The 16,725-nt window shown below is 30.3% G+C and overlaps 2 protein-coding genes across 2 annotated transcripts; both read right to left on the bottom strand.

Moving 5' to 3' along the window:
• Positions 1-16: 16 nt before the first annotated feature.
• LOC114179396 (probable pectinesterase 68) lies at positions 17-3,661 on the bottom strand. Its single transcript, XM_028065724.1, has 5 exons — positions 3,349-3,661; positions 2,998-3,187; positions 2,310-2,516; positions 559-794; positions 17-412 (listed from the first exon to the last, which is right to left on the bottom strand). Exons 1-5 carry the CDS (start codon positions 3,558-3,560, stop codon positions 256-258), a joined length of 1,002 nt encoding a protein of 333 aa, XP_027921525.1. The 5' UTR covers positions 3,561-3,661; the 3' UTR covers positions 17-255.
• A 5,761-nt stretch (positions 3,662-9,422) lies between these two features.
• LOC114178191 (putative glucuronosyltransferase PGSIP8) lies at positions 9,423-16,389 on the bottom strand. The gene is made up of 5 exons (XM_028063951.1): positions 15,841-16,389; positions 11,131-11,389; positions 10,647-10,848; positions 10,402-10,549; positions 9,423-10,325 (listed from the first exon to the last, which is right to left on the bottom strand). The coding sequence occupies exons 1-5, from the start codon at positions 16,137-16,139 to the stop codon at positions 9,785-9,787; spliced, it is 1,449 nt and encodes a 482-aa protein (XP_027919752.1). The 5' UTR covers positions 16,140-16,389; the 3' UTR covers positions 9,423-9,784.
• Positions 16,390-16,725: the final 336 nt, after the last annotated feature.

Raw genomic sequence — 16,725 nt, forward strand, 5'->3', positions numbered from 1 at the left:
GTAAAGTCCCCTCCCCCTAACATTGCAGTAAAACAAACTGATAAACACTGAAATGAAATTTATTCATAATAAAAGAATCAAGATATGGCATTTGAAAAGTGATAGAAGAGTATACAGTGTACAAATCTTATTAAAGATTGAATGAATGAATTTCCTATGGTTAAACACTAGACAAAAAATTTGAGAAAATGACAACAATGCTATTGGGTAGACTAAAGCTGTGCAATATCTTGTTTTGGGGGCTCTCTGCATTAGCTAAGCATCAGAGGGTGCGATCCAGTGTCTCCCATTGACAAAACTCTTGACCAGGAATGGATGGGCAGATTCAAAATCTAGCTCTTGGGCTAATGGGACTCCACGTATAGCCGCAGCACCTGGTCCCCAGCATTTGTACACTCCAAAGAACACAGTCCTAAACACCCCAAATCAAGACAAAGTGTTACAAACATACCATAATAAGATGATTATATAGTATGAAGTATGGTTTTGAGAAATGATGGTGGATGACAGAAAGAAAAGTGTATGATTTAATATGACTAGAATATTGTTAGGTCTTACTTGTTATTGTAGGAAGTGTTCCAATCATCCCAACCACCATGTGCAACTATGTCGTCGAAGTAGGTGTAAGCGTAGACAATCCTAGAGTACTGGCCCATTGCACGGCCCACATAAATTGGGCCTGTTCCTGTCACCTTGCACCGTACGAATGCGAAGCCTGTTTTCTCGTGTGGGGATCTCCTATCTTGGGCTGCGATTGACCCAAACCTCGTGGCAATTGAGTGTAGCCTGCAATCCTGAACCAAACGATGCTGTTAGATCGTCCAACTATATAAGAAAAATGATTAATGCCATCAACACTTAATATACATTTAGAAAGAATAAAAAAAGATAATTTTATATAATATATGGTGTGATAAAAAAGACAAAAAATAAACAAGTATATAAAAATTATAGATAAAATTATATTTATCAATATTTAGTGTAATTTTTTCAAGTAGTTATTTTTTGGCATAATTAACTTGTTGATCTTATAATAGAATAATGTTTTTGCTTTGGTTCCTTTTTATTTTTTATTTGATTCTTTTTTTTTTTGCTTTTAGCCTTTAATGATAACTTTTTATTAACTCTGATATCAGGATGATTTTATTACATATTGTGAAATTGTTAACTCAATATTGTTGATGTCTTGAAAAATGTTACTAAATTCGAAACACTCTATGTTAGAATAACTAAAACTTTAATTATTAAGAACAACGTCTGTGAAAAAACATTTAAAAAGATAAACTAAGAAAGCATTCGTAATGTGCAACAGATAATTGATTTATTTATGCTCATTTAAACTTCGACAAATTAATTTTTGGTACGAAATGAATGAAGAAGATAAACTACTGGCAATTATATTGTTAGAAAAATATATTCATCATATGCTATACCTTTGAAACATTTGATGCTATCATTATTTTATTATCGGTAACCAAAGTTATAAATTTCACTTGGGTTTCGTTTTTGTATTTTTTCTAGATAGAAATAATAATTTTGTATATAATTTTACTCTATTAAATAAAGTTTAAGAAAATAGAAAATGATCAAAATAAGAAAGTACGTACTATTAAATTAAAAAAATGGAAAAAGCTTTGAGAATAAAGAGCACATAATGAAGTCACGTGTGAGTATTAGGTACGAAATTTCAAACAAAAAGCCAAAACAATGAAGCTGTAAAAGTTATTAGAAATCTGCGCTCGGCTAGAAGAAAAACTAGAGTGGAATAATTGTTGGGTTTATTATTATTATTTTTTTTTTAATTTTGAAAGAGCATTTTGCACACATGCACACACAGGGCAAAGATAAAACATAATGTAAGCTAAATAAAATTGATTATATAACACATAATCAATGATCTGATATTTTCTTTTAATGGTAAAAAAATATTAGAGGTTAACGTGTTAGGTTTTTGTCAATCGAAAAATATTTTTTACCATAAAAAGCGTAATGATAATGAGTGTATACAGAAGTTTAATTTATTTATAAATGGCAAAGTGGCAAAAAGCTCAAATCCTTTTTCATGCAAACCATGTCGTGCACCACTAAACTCCCTAGCAAACTTAAAAAACCGCTAGAGAGTGCTTTCTGAAAGTGGATGAAAAAGATGAAATAATAATTTAATGAAATTCATGTTTCATCAAATATAATATAAGAACAGTATGAGAAAAACAATTTTGTTCTGACAACAAAAGATAAAAATTAAAGGGTGCATGGTAGCATGTAGAATAAAATACTGAAACATAGGTAAATGAAATTAATAATATTACCTTGTACATAGACCTGCCATTCCCAAAAATGAAATCGATGGAACCCTCAATGTAACATTCTTTGAAGTAATGACGGCCAGCATCGTCGCAGAGAGTGTCTTGTGCACCGTAGAACCCGCAGCCGGAGAAGTAAGCTTTGTCCCCGGAAATGCGAAACGCCGCCGCTTGCCACCCCTCCATTCCCGGCATCGGCGCCGGAGAAGTGTTCTGCACCGTTTCATATTAATTTATTGACTGCTTCTAAACTTTTGGCCGAAAGGAATAATCGCACTCCACAAATTCAACGCTCGTAATAGTATAAAGTGGTTAATTCATGCAATGCAGTATATGCTCATGGACCCATTATTGACTTTATAATCATATATCATCAAGTTTTTCTCATCAAACTCCACATTTTCCCAGAACAAAAGAAAGTTATTAGAACCCTACTTTGTGAAACGCGTACAAATGGGTAGGGAATGTTTTTCTCTCCCCTTCTTTACAAACAGAAAAGAATGGATTTTGTTCAGTTCCTTTGAAATATTTTTTGATTGAAAAAGCAAAAGTTAAGAGATGCTGTAAAATTTGTTGAAACTCTTATGATGTTAAGTTAAAAGGAATCTTTAGAGATGCAAACAAAAAGTGGGTAACTGGTAATAAATGCATTGATAATGACAATGCATAGCATATGGAAGAGATGAAAAGTTACCTTGAAGCTGATATTCTTAGCAGAGAAAAAGTTGGCAAAAACTGTAACAGAAGCTGTTCTGTAAGTACGCAATTGTTGGCCGTTGGGACCAGGGTCACTGGCCCTGTCATGCCATTCTATCACCGTCACATCTCTTCCCGCTCCTTCGAATGTAACGTACGGCTTCGTCACGGGCACTACCACTTTCTCTCTGCGCAAACAAAACCAAACACTTCACTGTCATAAATAAACAAAAAATGTGTTTCAAAAGTGCAGAACAAAATACTAAGCACAATTAACCACGTACATTTAAGTTTTAAGTAAATGCAATGCTTATGAAATAATAATCAGTAGAAGAAGAATGATATGTACATGTAATATCCGGGGCTTATCTGAATAACGACGTTCATTGTGTTGTTGTCCGGGACGGCATTGACGGCGGCTTGGACTGATCGGAAATGGCCTCCGCCGTTAATGTCGACGGTGATTACCCGGTAGGTTGTGCATGTCACAGTTGTTGCATGCAATAATAATATGCAAGAACTGAAAAGCAGAAACATTTGGAAGATGGAGAGAGAAGCCATAAGATGACACTACAGTAGCATTGGAAAGCACTACAGAGAGATTGTAGCTTGCAAGAGAATGAAATGCGTGTGAAGAAAAAAACCAGATGGAATGTGCAACGAGGGAGAGTGAGAACAGATGAATTGGGGGTGCATTCAGAATTTATAGGCTGTGATAATCGATTCCTCGTCTAACGGTCACTTTTACAACTTTTTTTGTTCTGTTTAAAAAAATGCAGAGAAAACATATTTTTTGAGGTGTGCGTCCTATTAAACGAGAGTTATCTACGAATAATTGAATAAAGGTGAATATTGTTTTGGCTGTTCTAAGAACATTGTATGAATTTGTAGAAACATGAAAAAAAAGTAAGAGTAAGAGTGTGTGGGGTTTGCATGTGACAGTAAGATACGCATGGAGGAAGGTACAGTGTTTGACATCATTAACTATTTGCCCGTGACTTTTCATAAACTGTGAATGCCCTAATTCCCTATCCATGCTTGGAATCTATAGCCACGTGTTCATTCATTACATGGCATCAACAACATCGTCATCTAAATTCAAACGGTTACATATTAGTTTTATTTTTTTTCTCTTAACTTTGATTAGTTAATGTGAATTCAAGACACTATAGTTTTATATTTTATAATAAATAAATAAAAGGGATGGTATTTTTAGTTTAAAGAAGATTTTTTTTTCATTTTTCTCTAAATTAATTACTTCTTATGTGTCAATAAAAATAATACATTTATTAAGAATTGGATTATCTTAGGGAATTCCTCTAAAAAGTGAGATGATTATTATTAATATTTGTAAGCAAATCTAAACTGAGAATTGGTTCAAAAATATTAATGTTGTATCAATTTGTTGAATTTAAAACAAATCATAAATATAATTTATTCTTTTTAACTAAATAAAGAAATGTGTCGTTTCTATTTTCAATGACATAATTATGTGTTTTCATCACAAAATTTTGTTTTTTTATAAATCTTTCTATTATTTAGGAAAAAAATGTAAAATAAAAAATATAAATGTGAAATGTTTTTAATATTCATCATAACATATGAGGCACTGATATAATATGTGTATCAGATATGATCGCTAGCAAATTAGGTCATATATGCATCCATAGATATACATACGTGTGTATATATATATATATATATATATATATATATATATATATATATATATATATATATATATATATATATATATATATATAATTTAATATATAATAACTAAATGTGTTAGGGTGATTATTTTATTAATCAAAGTATTAGAATGATTTAATTAATTAAATCTATGACTAAGAGCATGTATGTCTTTAATGTATAGATATCATAAGCAATGTTTTAATTTGATGAAGGGGCTAAAGAAATTAAGGAAGTAAGGGAGAAAAGTTACATAAAATATTATGGTGCTTATCTTAAAGCATATATTATTATTTTCTGTTCCGTTCCTTTCTCTTTCTCTCCTTCATAAGAGATAATTAAGAGGGAACCTTCAAGTACTTTACAGTTGGAGGATTAGAGACAAAATTTAATCTACTATTAAGTTTTACATTATGCTCTATAGGGTTTTGGGGAATGCTATTAAGGGTTTTAATTGCTTATTTATGATTGGTATGTTTGAGTGTATAATCTAACAATCACATGGATTAATTTTGAGAATATTATAATATGATACGTTATATATACATATTGAAGAGTGTATGATAATTCTTAAAAACATAGTAAATATGCGATTATTATTGTAATAATTCAAATTAAAATCATGTATATTAAATGTCATCAGCATAAACAATTATAAATTATTGTCATCACAAAAAAAGTATTGGTAAATTATCCTAAAGTATTCGACACAAATACATGTCACACATATATACATAATCCAAACTGAAGTATTGATGCATCATAAATCATAACACATTAGAAAATTAAGAAAAAAAATATTATAAAAGAATTTAGAAATATTCTACATTAATTATTTTTAAAATTTTATTATATAATTTACAAAATTATTATATTTTTTATTTGTTATTTTAAAACTTAAAATTAATATCTTTAATTCTTATTAATCATGTACTTGTTTTTCTCGTTAAAGAAATGACAAACGGGCAGGAAAAAAATGAATAAAATAAGCAAAAATTGCTTATATTTTGTTAATATTGTGTCACTTATAGAAACCCTCTAAAATATTATGCATAGTACATTTCTTGATTTTAGTGTATGCATGTTGTTCTTTAACTATGTTCAAATTCATATACGTTTCGCCGATAAAAATAAAATTCATACGTTTCATCTTACACACTATATTTATTTATCACGTTATTTCTCTTACACTTACATTGGATTTACAAGTTTTGTTACAGTAAGCATACCAGAATGTCCAAGATTCTTAATGTTGAACTCTTTTTAGAATCCTGTGAATCAATGAAACCTTTAATCTGTGTTTGAATCTATATATTTATTATTAAAGTGGTATGGTAACAATGGATTTGCAAGTTACATCCGCTTTTGTTTTTTAAGATTTGCATAGATTTGAAAGAGTTGATTTGCATATAAAAGAAGATTAATTTATGGCAACTTAAATGAAGTGGAAACCATTACTTGTATTAATTATATTTATTGAATGTGAGTATCTTGAACATATAATTGATGTTGGCATTAGCATGCAAGTGTGGTAAAGCATATGTGTTTTTGTGTCCAAACGGTCATTTGGAGTGGTGTATGTGTGCATGACACATGCATGATGGTCCCAGCATGATGAATAGTATTTTGTATCACACCATAAAACCTAAACCACTGATGAACTGTACCAAACAGACACACACGTTGGCCCCCACCCAACATGTTTTTTTTCGAACGTTATTGCAAGTTGGAAAATGAACACTGTCTAACATCCTCGGTTTGAGGCAATTCAGATTAAAATTTACGCCACTATACTTCGTAGTGATATACCAATATTTTAAATGATTAAATTAAAACCCAAATGGGTATCAGAAGTCAATGACATTCGGCTATGATCGTGGAAATAGAGGCACAAAAGAAATCATTGCAGTTTCATCTTTTTCCAAAAATACTACTAGTGCCTTTTCGCTGTTAACAACATGCACTGTTCTTAAACAAACTCTAATTAACATTTTAGTCACATTCTAAAACAAACTCATGAAGTCATCCGCACTGCAATCTTCATAATTAATTTTTCAAAATACGAACGATATATCTCTTCATAATTAATTTTTTAATTTTATAGGATAATTGAGATGGTGCCATTTTTTGGGGTGAAAATCATTTCGATCCATGATTAAGACCTACGTTATGAGAAGATTAATATCAAATATTAGTACACTCTAAATATTCCTAAATTATGTTTAGCCTGTATAATTTAGGTCTTCACGAAAATATGTAAAAAAGACACCTTTTATAAGGGATTGTTTATTTATTTTTTAATTTATTTACTGTATATGATTAATGTATCGGTTACTTAAGCGTCAGAGTCTATAAAAGACACAACATCTCAATTGAAGAGAAATAATTAACTCATATAAGAAACAAACATAAAAAACAAATCTTGGTAAAAACATCTTGAATATAGCAAGCTTATGGTTTGTGATCAGGGATGTCAAAAAAATTTGTATTGGCGGGTATTCGCGGATAAAACTCGCAACAGATAGAAAACGGATATTAAAAATGGATACCCGCTACCCGCGGGTACGGGTATTTTTGATACCTGCATGTTAATGGGGTGGGTACGGATATCATAATATTCGTAGCTGTGGATACCCGTACCTGCTAAACTTACACTTGACATTCTTCTCTACCCTTTCTTTGAAATTGGGCATATACATCAAACTTTATATAAACAATGACGTTTATGGTATGCTTGTTGTCAAATGATGGAATCAAAATAAGAATACTTGGCATGTGGCAATTGGGATTTATTATTTGCTTATTTTGTTTATTTTTCAGGAACCAATCAGAGAAAGAGTTTTTTTTTTTATCAAAACACTAATTAAAGAATTTCTATTTGGTTGAACGTCATTTTATAATTACTTCAACAATTATTTGGACTTGTATAAACTTTAGTTTATTCTAACTTCATTTAAAATTTATGACTCAGTGATATATTTTATTTTATTTTATTTGAATTTATGATTAAATATTTGTTTATTAAATAATTTTGCAAACATCTGCGGATACTCGTGGATACCCGTGGATATGAAAAAAATAGACAGATACCTGCATAATAGATACCTGACAAATATAGGTACGAGTACGGAGCAGATATTTATCCAGTGGATAGGGTACGGGGGAGCTGCTACCCGTACCCTACCCGTCCTGTTGACATTCCTATATGTGATCTAATATGTAAGTATGTATCAAGTATATATATATATACACGTCTTTCTTTTTATGTGTTCTATTTTTTTTCTATTTAAGTGATAGAAACAGACTCACTTGTTTTAAAATGTCTTTTTCTTCTAAAATATTCAAGTTTCTTTGTTTAAATATACACAAAATTTGTATTCCTGTTTATTCTATATTAAACAAAATTGATATGAATTTAGTACGCGAAAGTATGCACAATTTTACATTTTCAGTGATTGAAAATATTATTTTATAAAAAGAAATATAAAAATGTCATATTTTTTAGAAATTGAAAACATATCTAGGGTTCTGAAGTCAAATTCGACCCAAATGCCAAACTGTAATATTAAAGTTTAGGCCCATTTATTTCTTTATGCTATTCCTAACTGGACCCATCTTTGGGCTCCCTCGGCCTGTATAACTTTTTTTTCCATTTCAGTTATGCGCTAGCATACAATAATAGATACAATTAACCAGCTTTTTTTTAGGGTCAGTATATATATATATATATATATATATATATATATATATATATATATATATATATATATATATATATATATATATATATATATTTTCAAATATTAATAAATCAGAAATTTTTGATACATTAAAAAAATATTTTTAAAAAATAAATAAACAATACTTTTTTAAAGGCTTAATATGACAATGGTGCTCATCAATTTCACATGCTATAAAACATCTATCTTGATTATAATATACACGGTATGGATATTATTACCTGTAAATTAAAAAAAGAGAGGTAATTTTCAATTAAGTTGTATAAATAATTAATTTTATCATTCATTAAATAGTGTATTTTCAAATCGTGTCATACCAATACTCAAATACTGTAAACAAGTTGTAATATAAGTTTGTAATGTAGTTTGGTATTCAATGTACTTCCTTAATATTTATTAGTTTGGTAAGATTTAGCGACATAAGGTCAAAAGCAGGCTACAGCATTGCGAACAATATGCCTACGAAGCAAAGGCTAAGAAAATAAATAAGAAAGTAAGAACGAGAAATTATTAGTATATCTCAAACAAAACGTTAATATTATGTATTGCTCATAATTTGGTATACATTCATAAAGATTAATAAATATTTTAAATTGTCAAATAATATATAATTATTACACTAGTATAAAATACAGGTAATAAAACTTTATAAAACAAATTTTAAAATATAAATAATAGTTGATAAAATAAAAATACTAAGAAGTGTAAATATGTTTTGTCCAAAATATAATTATTTTATAATAAAAAAATATAACACAGAAATAAAATATTAATTTAAAATTGTTATTATCCATCTCCTAAGTTACTTCTCTAACCAACATGAGGAGAACTTGTGACATGAGCTGTCTGTGCACATGAAATTAGAATTCTGATTGAAATACACTAAAATAACTCCTAAGATGTATATTCTCTCCCACTATATACTTCTTATGTTCCTCTTCAAGTGTGACATGAGCTGTCTGTGCACATGAAATTAGAATTCTGATTGAAATACACTAAAATAACTCCTAAGATGTATATTCTCTCCCACTATATACTTCTTATGTTCCTCTTCAAGTGTATGTGTAATATGAACAAGAGATTCAGTGGTGTGACTAAATGTTAAAAATTTGATTACAAGAACCAATAGTGCAATTGTTACAGATATATGAGAAAAACAGCAAAACAATCTTTATATACACACACTAGCTGCCGCTGGTAGTAAGTGCAACACGACCTTCTGCCTCCAAAAGAATGTATATAACCATAACAAACATCTTGATGGAGCTGAATCCATGGCACTTTCTCCCCTTTAATTTTTCAATGAACCTGTCATCAATGTCCCAAGCATTGTATGATGCCCAATTTGACAGTTCAATATAACTTGTTAAACCAAGAAGGGGGCGAAGATTCTCCTATTCTTGGCATAAAAGCTTCCCTTTCTAGAGACTGGTGAAGCCCTGTCATTATCCTAGTCATGGATGCCCACACAAATGGTGCAGCACAGAATGCATAACCAAAAACGCACAATGCTCTCACTACACCATCTGAATACCAAGGAAAAGCCATCACCATCAAGACACCAACAATCCCAAGCCAAGGCATCAAAACTGGCAACATTGGAAGCAGAAAGGCATTGATTGCAACTGAGCACAATGCAAAGACACCGAGCAAGTAGAGTGGCCATCCTAACAAAGGATGAACTGTGTGAGGAATAATGAAGAAGGGTGTTGTGTAAGCAGCAAGGATGCTCCACAATGCCACCAATTTCAGAGTGTTCTGCACCAAGCTGATGCTCTTGTCAGAGCGCCTATAGCACAGCTTTGAGAGACTTGGCCTTGCAAAACGTGTCATTGCTATTACGCCCAAATATATTGCTGATTGAATAAGTATCACCGCCATCTCAGCACCGTAACTGCACTAAATAATACGCTAATTGTTACAATGGTTCACATTAAAGTATGAAAATTTGAAATGAAATCCAATCTTACCCCAAAGTTTGACGACGTTTATCATGCCACTGGATGCCTAATGGGAGGACAGGCCAGGACCACCAATACCATGGCTTCAACCATGGTGCCCCTGGGAATGTGATCACACTGTTTGGTCCACAGGGTATGCTCCAGCGAAGTTTAAGATCTGAAGAAGTAAGAAATGGTATTAGCATGCATCAAGTTTTCAGCAGTGAAGTTTCAAAAACTAAAAGATAAACGTTCCTTTTTGTTTACATACTTACAATAATAAGAAGCATCCATCTGATAACCTAAAGGAAGCCTATATGTTCCATCAAGCCTGGTGCCATTTGATGGTGGATAAAACATTGGCTTATCAAGCAACTCTGGGAAATAGCTTGCTATGAAGCCCTGGTCTGCACCATCAGGATTTTCTCTCCCATTTTGTAATTCATCAACCATATCCTTGAACACGGCCATTGATGGCTGCAAATATCAAGCAGTACAACACAGATAATCTTAGATGATAACTTTTTTCACATAAAAAACGTTTTGAATAAGAGTACCATACAATACACTCAACCTACAAAGGTGAATTTTTTATTGCATTAACACAATATCATACACATTAGTATTAATGTAAAAAATCCTTATGGCATCTTTATACAGTTAAAAAAATGATTTAAATGTGGGAATAATTATGAAAAGTTTGGAGTTATATTGCAGTTTCGTAGATGGTGAAATTGTAAGGGTGTTGGAGGAATGTACCTGCAAGACGAAAAGGCCCGTGTGGAACACACAAGGATTGATAAAGACCGCACAGAACTGTCCACATTGAAACAACTCGTCTGTGTTGTGAAGGAAGAGGTTGTCTGCGTCCAACATCACAACCCTGTCATACTCCACTAAGCTCCACGCGTACAGTTTGTTCAACGATAACTTGAATCTCTTGTCAAAATTGTCTTGATGCTTGTATGGGTTCTCCAGATTTTCCACTCTCACTACTTTCGCACCATCTTCCTTTTCACTGGACAACACACAAATAACAAACAACCCTCAGTTACCAGTTAAACTGAATGATAAGTGCAGGCTCAAATTGTTAGTTCATAAAAGAAGGGGCCATCTCGTACTCCAAATTAACATTAATCTCTCCTTCGAGTGTGCTGACATGTTCTCACGAAATTGTTTTCTAACTAGTCTAGTCAACTATGGCATGATCGTAGGGACCACTACACACCACCGTCTAAAACCCTAGCCATCAGTTTCATGTAGCACAACTCTAATTTTTAATGCGAGTTATCTTCTAGCAACTGTACTCATCAATTATGGAATATAATAAGAATATGTATATTGTATATGTTATAATCTTAAAATTATGGGTGCTTGTAACTTAGATAAAAAAGAAAAATTATACTATGACTCTCATTTTTTGATCTCATTTTTACTTTCTAACGTGACTTAGTGTGGATTATTAATTCTTTCAACTGTCCTGTGACAGAGACCAAGTAGATCGGATCACAATCGAATCGTGACGTTGAGATTGTTATATTCTTAAGTAAAATAAGTTGTGCCACTATAACTTTTGGCTCAGTGGTAAACTCTCGATACTAACACTATTAAGATTATTAAGATTACTAGATGAGTTTTTAACTGAGCTGCACTAAATTTTGTGATAAATAAATAGTATTTTATGTTGCTGTGAATCAATTAAGAAATATTAAGCAAACCACTAATAGGTTTTGTGCTCTAATATAAAAACTGTTAAGCAACATTATATAATTTTAAACAACTCACATAAACAGGCGAAAACTACTTATAGTCTATAAGTAGTATATCAAGCTTAATGTTTTATTCGTTCAAGGCTTACCAATTAATATTTTTTTTTTCATTATGGCATAGTTATCTGTTTCCTGGGAACCTATGAGTGAGCCACTGGGTAATTGACCCAACCAATGAGATAATTCAGTTTTAGAATTGAAACTAATTTTTCACTAAAAAACACTATAGAGAAGATATTGGTGTCAACGACAATACCATAATGCATGATTACATTAGTGATAATGTTAAGATATGGCCAAATTTTCTGCAATGAATACCACTACAAACGACGTGCACGACCACGACATAATTAGAGAAAAAAAAAAAATACTATGACAAGGAGGGTGCTTTTGTTTTAACCATTGAAATGAACGATAAGTGATTCCTGCACCTATTTCTTTTAAAAACAAATGTCCTAAATGCTTTCCTCTTAATTGTGCAAGACTAAAATGACACATCGAACTTAAAATCTCATGATAAAATCAACTTAAACAAGATATAAATGATTTTTTTTAAGGATAATTAAATTATTTCAAGCACATTGAAATGCAATATAACTGTAAGTGCATATTTAATTGGACATTTCAAAACACCCAAATCATGGATTGTAAAAACCAAATATATTTAATATGTAAAAAATTGAAAGAAAAAAAACTTAAAATAATTCTCTTAGAAAAAAGAGCTTGTTACAATCAACATAATAAACAGTACTGCTTTTACTATTAGTTTTGGTGCGTTAATTTAAAAAATAAATAAATAAATTTACGTAATTTAAAATAAATATTTTTTTGATAAAGTAAGTGTTTATTATATGTTTAATCAAAATAAGTTTTAATCGTTTTTAAATATTTGTATTTACTTCGAATTAACTTCAACAAACTAATGTTAACAAAGATCAATAACTATTTTCCATTGCATCATCTAACAAAAACTGTTTCTTAATTTGTTTCCATCCCTAATATGGAAGAATATTAAAAGGTTTTCGCCAATAGATATCAAAAGCATGTTGACCATGAGCTATTTAACATATTTATTATTTTTATCATAATAAAATATTAAATCGTAAATATTGAATTCTTTAACTTCAAATACACAATAAATATTTTATATTTTATTAATTACTATCATTTGAGTACTCATATTCGTCTACATATATGCAACAGAACATCACTTTTTAAAATTTTAAATTTTAACTTTACTAAAACAAAGTTGAACTTTGTAGATCAAAGATTATAAAAACCATAAGTTGGAAAGCAATTATTTATTATATTAAATAGTAAATAATTTATTGAAAAAAAAAAACCCACGTTCTCCATTAGGTTCAAACGATACTTATAAATATGCCTATTTTAAATAGATCAAATTAAGTTAAACTTGAAATATTCATTATAGCATTAGATATTAAAGTTTTTAATTATAAAAAAACTTGAATTAGGCGCACATCTAATTATTAAGAAAATAAAAATTAGTAAAACTGATACAATTTTGTCACAGTATTATAATTTATCAATAGTCATTTTACATAATACTGACAGAAAAAAAAAGGTAGTTTGATTAAAATTTTTAAAAATATACTTGTCTTGGTAAATAATGTAAAAGACAATATGGCAATTGGATTTGACTTATAATACCACAAAACATGCTTCCTAAAATAAGGAAAAAATGAAAAACATATTTTTTGCATTAATTTTTTTTTTGTATTTCTTTAAATAGATAAGTATATTGCAGTAAAATACAAAAATGTGTCCCCTCTTTTACACAATGCAATTTAAATTCCCTTGCAGTTTTTCGTACTAAAAAGGCCCTTTTAAAAATAAGTTAACCAGAAAAACTTACTTTTTTTTTTAACAAATATGCTACCTCAGAGTAATTTAAACACAAATTTTTAAAATAATACTCCAAAAAAACGTATTTTGTAAGACTAAAACTGCACGCTGTGATAGAAGGAGGAAGTTTTTCTTTTTTTTTCAGAGAATTAATATTTTCAAATAGAACATAAAAACATTAATTGTCGCTCTATAATTACTGTACTGTAAAGTATTTATATTTTTCAGCAAAACAAATGCGAACTATAACTCGTAAAAAGAAAAGTCCGAAAATATTAATTACAAAAATTATGTTTGACACTTTAATAATGTACATACGTTGTTAAGCAAAATAATATATATATATATATATATATATATATATATATATATATATATATATATATATATATATATTCACACGTTTACTCTTACATAGTTTTCTATTTCATATTTTTAATTTTTTTATTAAATTTCTTTTATTTCTCGATAACCGCTAATTCTTTTAATAAAATCAAATTCTTTACAAAACATTGTAAAGTAAACATCACAAAAGACTATGTTTAATTATAGTTTTTTAAATATGTTTACATTATCTTTCATTTGCTTTAAAAAGTTACAGTAATTTGTAACTGAAAGACAATGTTTAAATATAGTTTTTTAAACACGTTCACATTATTTTTTATTTGCTTTAAAAAGTTGCAGTAATTTATAACTGAAATTTGATTCTAATTAGAGATGACTAGCTGTGTTAGCGTCATGATCATGAATGTGTATTCGTATTTTCTTAATTTTTATAAAAAAATGATTTAAAACAAATAAAAAATATATAATTAATTATTAAAATAGTTTTTAAATGTAAATTTTGAAAAATAAAATATATATATAAAAATAATTTTAAACAGAATGGTTAAAGATAAAAAGAAATTTTAAAATAAACGAAAATATTTTAGATAGAAAAGGATGTATCTATATATATTGTTATAAATACCAAAAGATGGGAGGCACATAGCTTTTATCCTATTGAAGCGGAGAATGTAAAGACAGAAAACTTGTTAAATAGAGAAGCATTTTGCCGACCGCAAGAAACAATGACCAAATAGGAACAAGACGCGAAAGAACCATCCCATTTCTCAAGGACGTTGATACCATCGTCAAACGCCCTTGAACTTCACGCGCAATCCCAAACACATAACACAACAAATCACGTGTCATGGGACAACTTACAACTCCATACTTAACAAAACAAGGAAAAGAAAAAAAATACCCTTATCTTGTTATTCCATTAAAAAAATGTCAGATATAATGAAATTGCTGATAGCTACTTTTTTTTTTTTTCATGAACGTTTAAAAATATACTTAATTCAGTAAAATAAAAAAATACTACGTTATTATATACACCAGGTGAAAACTGAAAACACTCCTTACAAAAGACTGAAACGACTAATACCAAAAAAGCACGGTTAGAAATAAAAATCTGATGAACTTTACTTTCAACAAATACTTAAAGGACATGGATTAAAAATATTAATATTATGTTGAATAAAAAGGTTTATAAGATTTTAATGAAATCTTAAATTTAGGAATTTGTATTATGTTGAATAAAAAGGTTTTGGATTTTGAAGGGGTTTTGGACGTGGACATTCGGACCCAAAAAGCCATTAACATTGTGCGCTGCACTGTACTAGACTACACTGCAAAGCAAACCCAATTAGCGCTCCCAATTTTTCTGAAACCTATCAAACCCCTTTTCATTTTCCACAAACCTATTTCTCGAATCGCAGCAGAAGAAGACGCTGATAATAAAGTAAAACCAAAACTAAATAAATAAATATTATTATTGAGAGGGACTTACAGAGCACGAATCCAGCGAGGAGGGACATCGAGAGAAGCAATGACAACGCGATCGGCTTGAGCGTCGAGCGTAGCCAGCGATTTCAGGAGTACGCGTATAGCTACGTAGAATTCGTAGTCCCTGGGCGTACCTACGTACATCATGGTGGCGTACGCGTTCCTTCTGCTTTTCTCTGTCTCTTTCTCTTTCTCTCTCTCACAGGACACACACCACAATCCCGATAACAACACCGCCATCACCACCACCAATCTCATCAAACCTCCGTTATTCGAACAACGGTGCTTCTTTCCCCACGCCATCGCCAAATTAGGTAAACAAGTAAATTAAGTGTGAATTGAAGGTGGTGGTGTGTGTTTGTGTAAGAACTGAAAAAGCTGTGTTGTAGTGGACCTCTTTGAACGTGTTGAAAAGTGATATGGCTGAATAGTCTTGGTCAGTTTTGGGTGGAAAACGAGGGAAAGAAGCTCTGTGTGTGTAGAGAGAAAGAAGGAGGAAGCAGCTTTTGAGTGGTACCTCTCACACACTCCTATCACACAAACCAAACCGATCCTTTCTCTCTCCCTCATATATAATTATTAACTCCTAATGTCTTTATTAATATTTTAATGTCACTAAATATCTGTACTGTTTTTAATTATATAAATTCTTATTCTCAATAAGTTTTCTTTTTTTTTATCATAATAATATGTTTAACTATTGTGATTGTGGAATTTTAGTCTTCCATATTTTGATCATACCAATAATCTCTTTAAATATTGTAATATATAGCAGCACCATTTTTCAACTTCTAATTTGAATCTCTAAGTATTACTTTAAAAACTTCGATGACACGATTCACGTTTTTAAAAAGTGAAGATTAAAATTACATAATTATAATACCAGAGG

This window comes from Vigna unguiculata, chromosome 3 (assembly GCF_004118075.2).
Source record: "Vigna unguiculata cultivar IT97K-499-35 chromosome 3, ASM411807v1, whole genome shotgun sequence".
Taxonomy (NCBI): domain Eukaryota; kingdom Viridiplantae; phylum Streptophyta; class Magnoliopsida; order Fabales; family Fabaceae; genus Vigna; species Vigna unguiculata.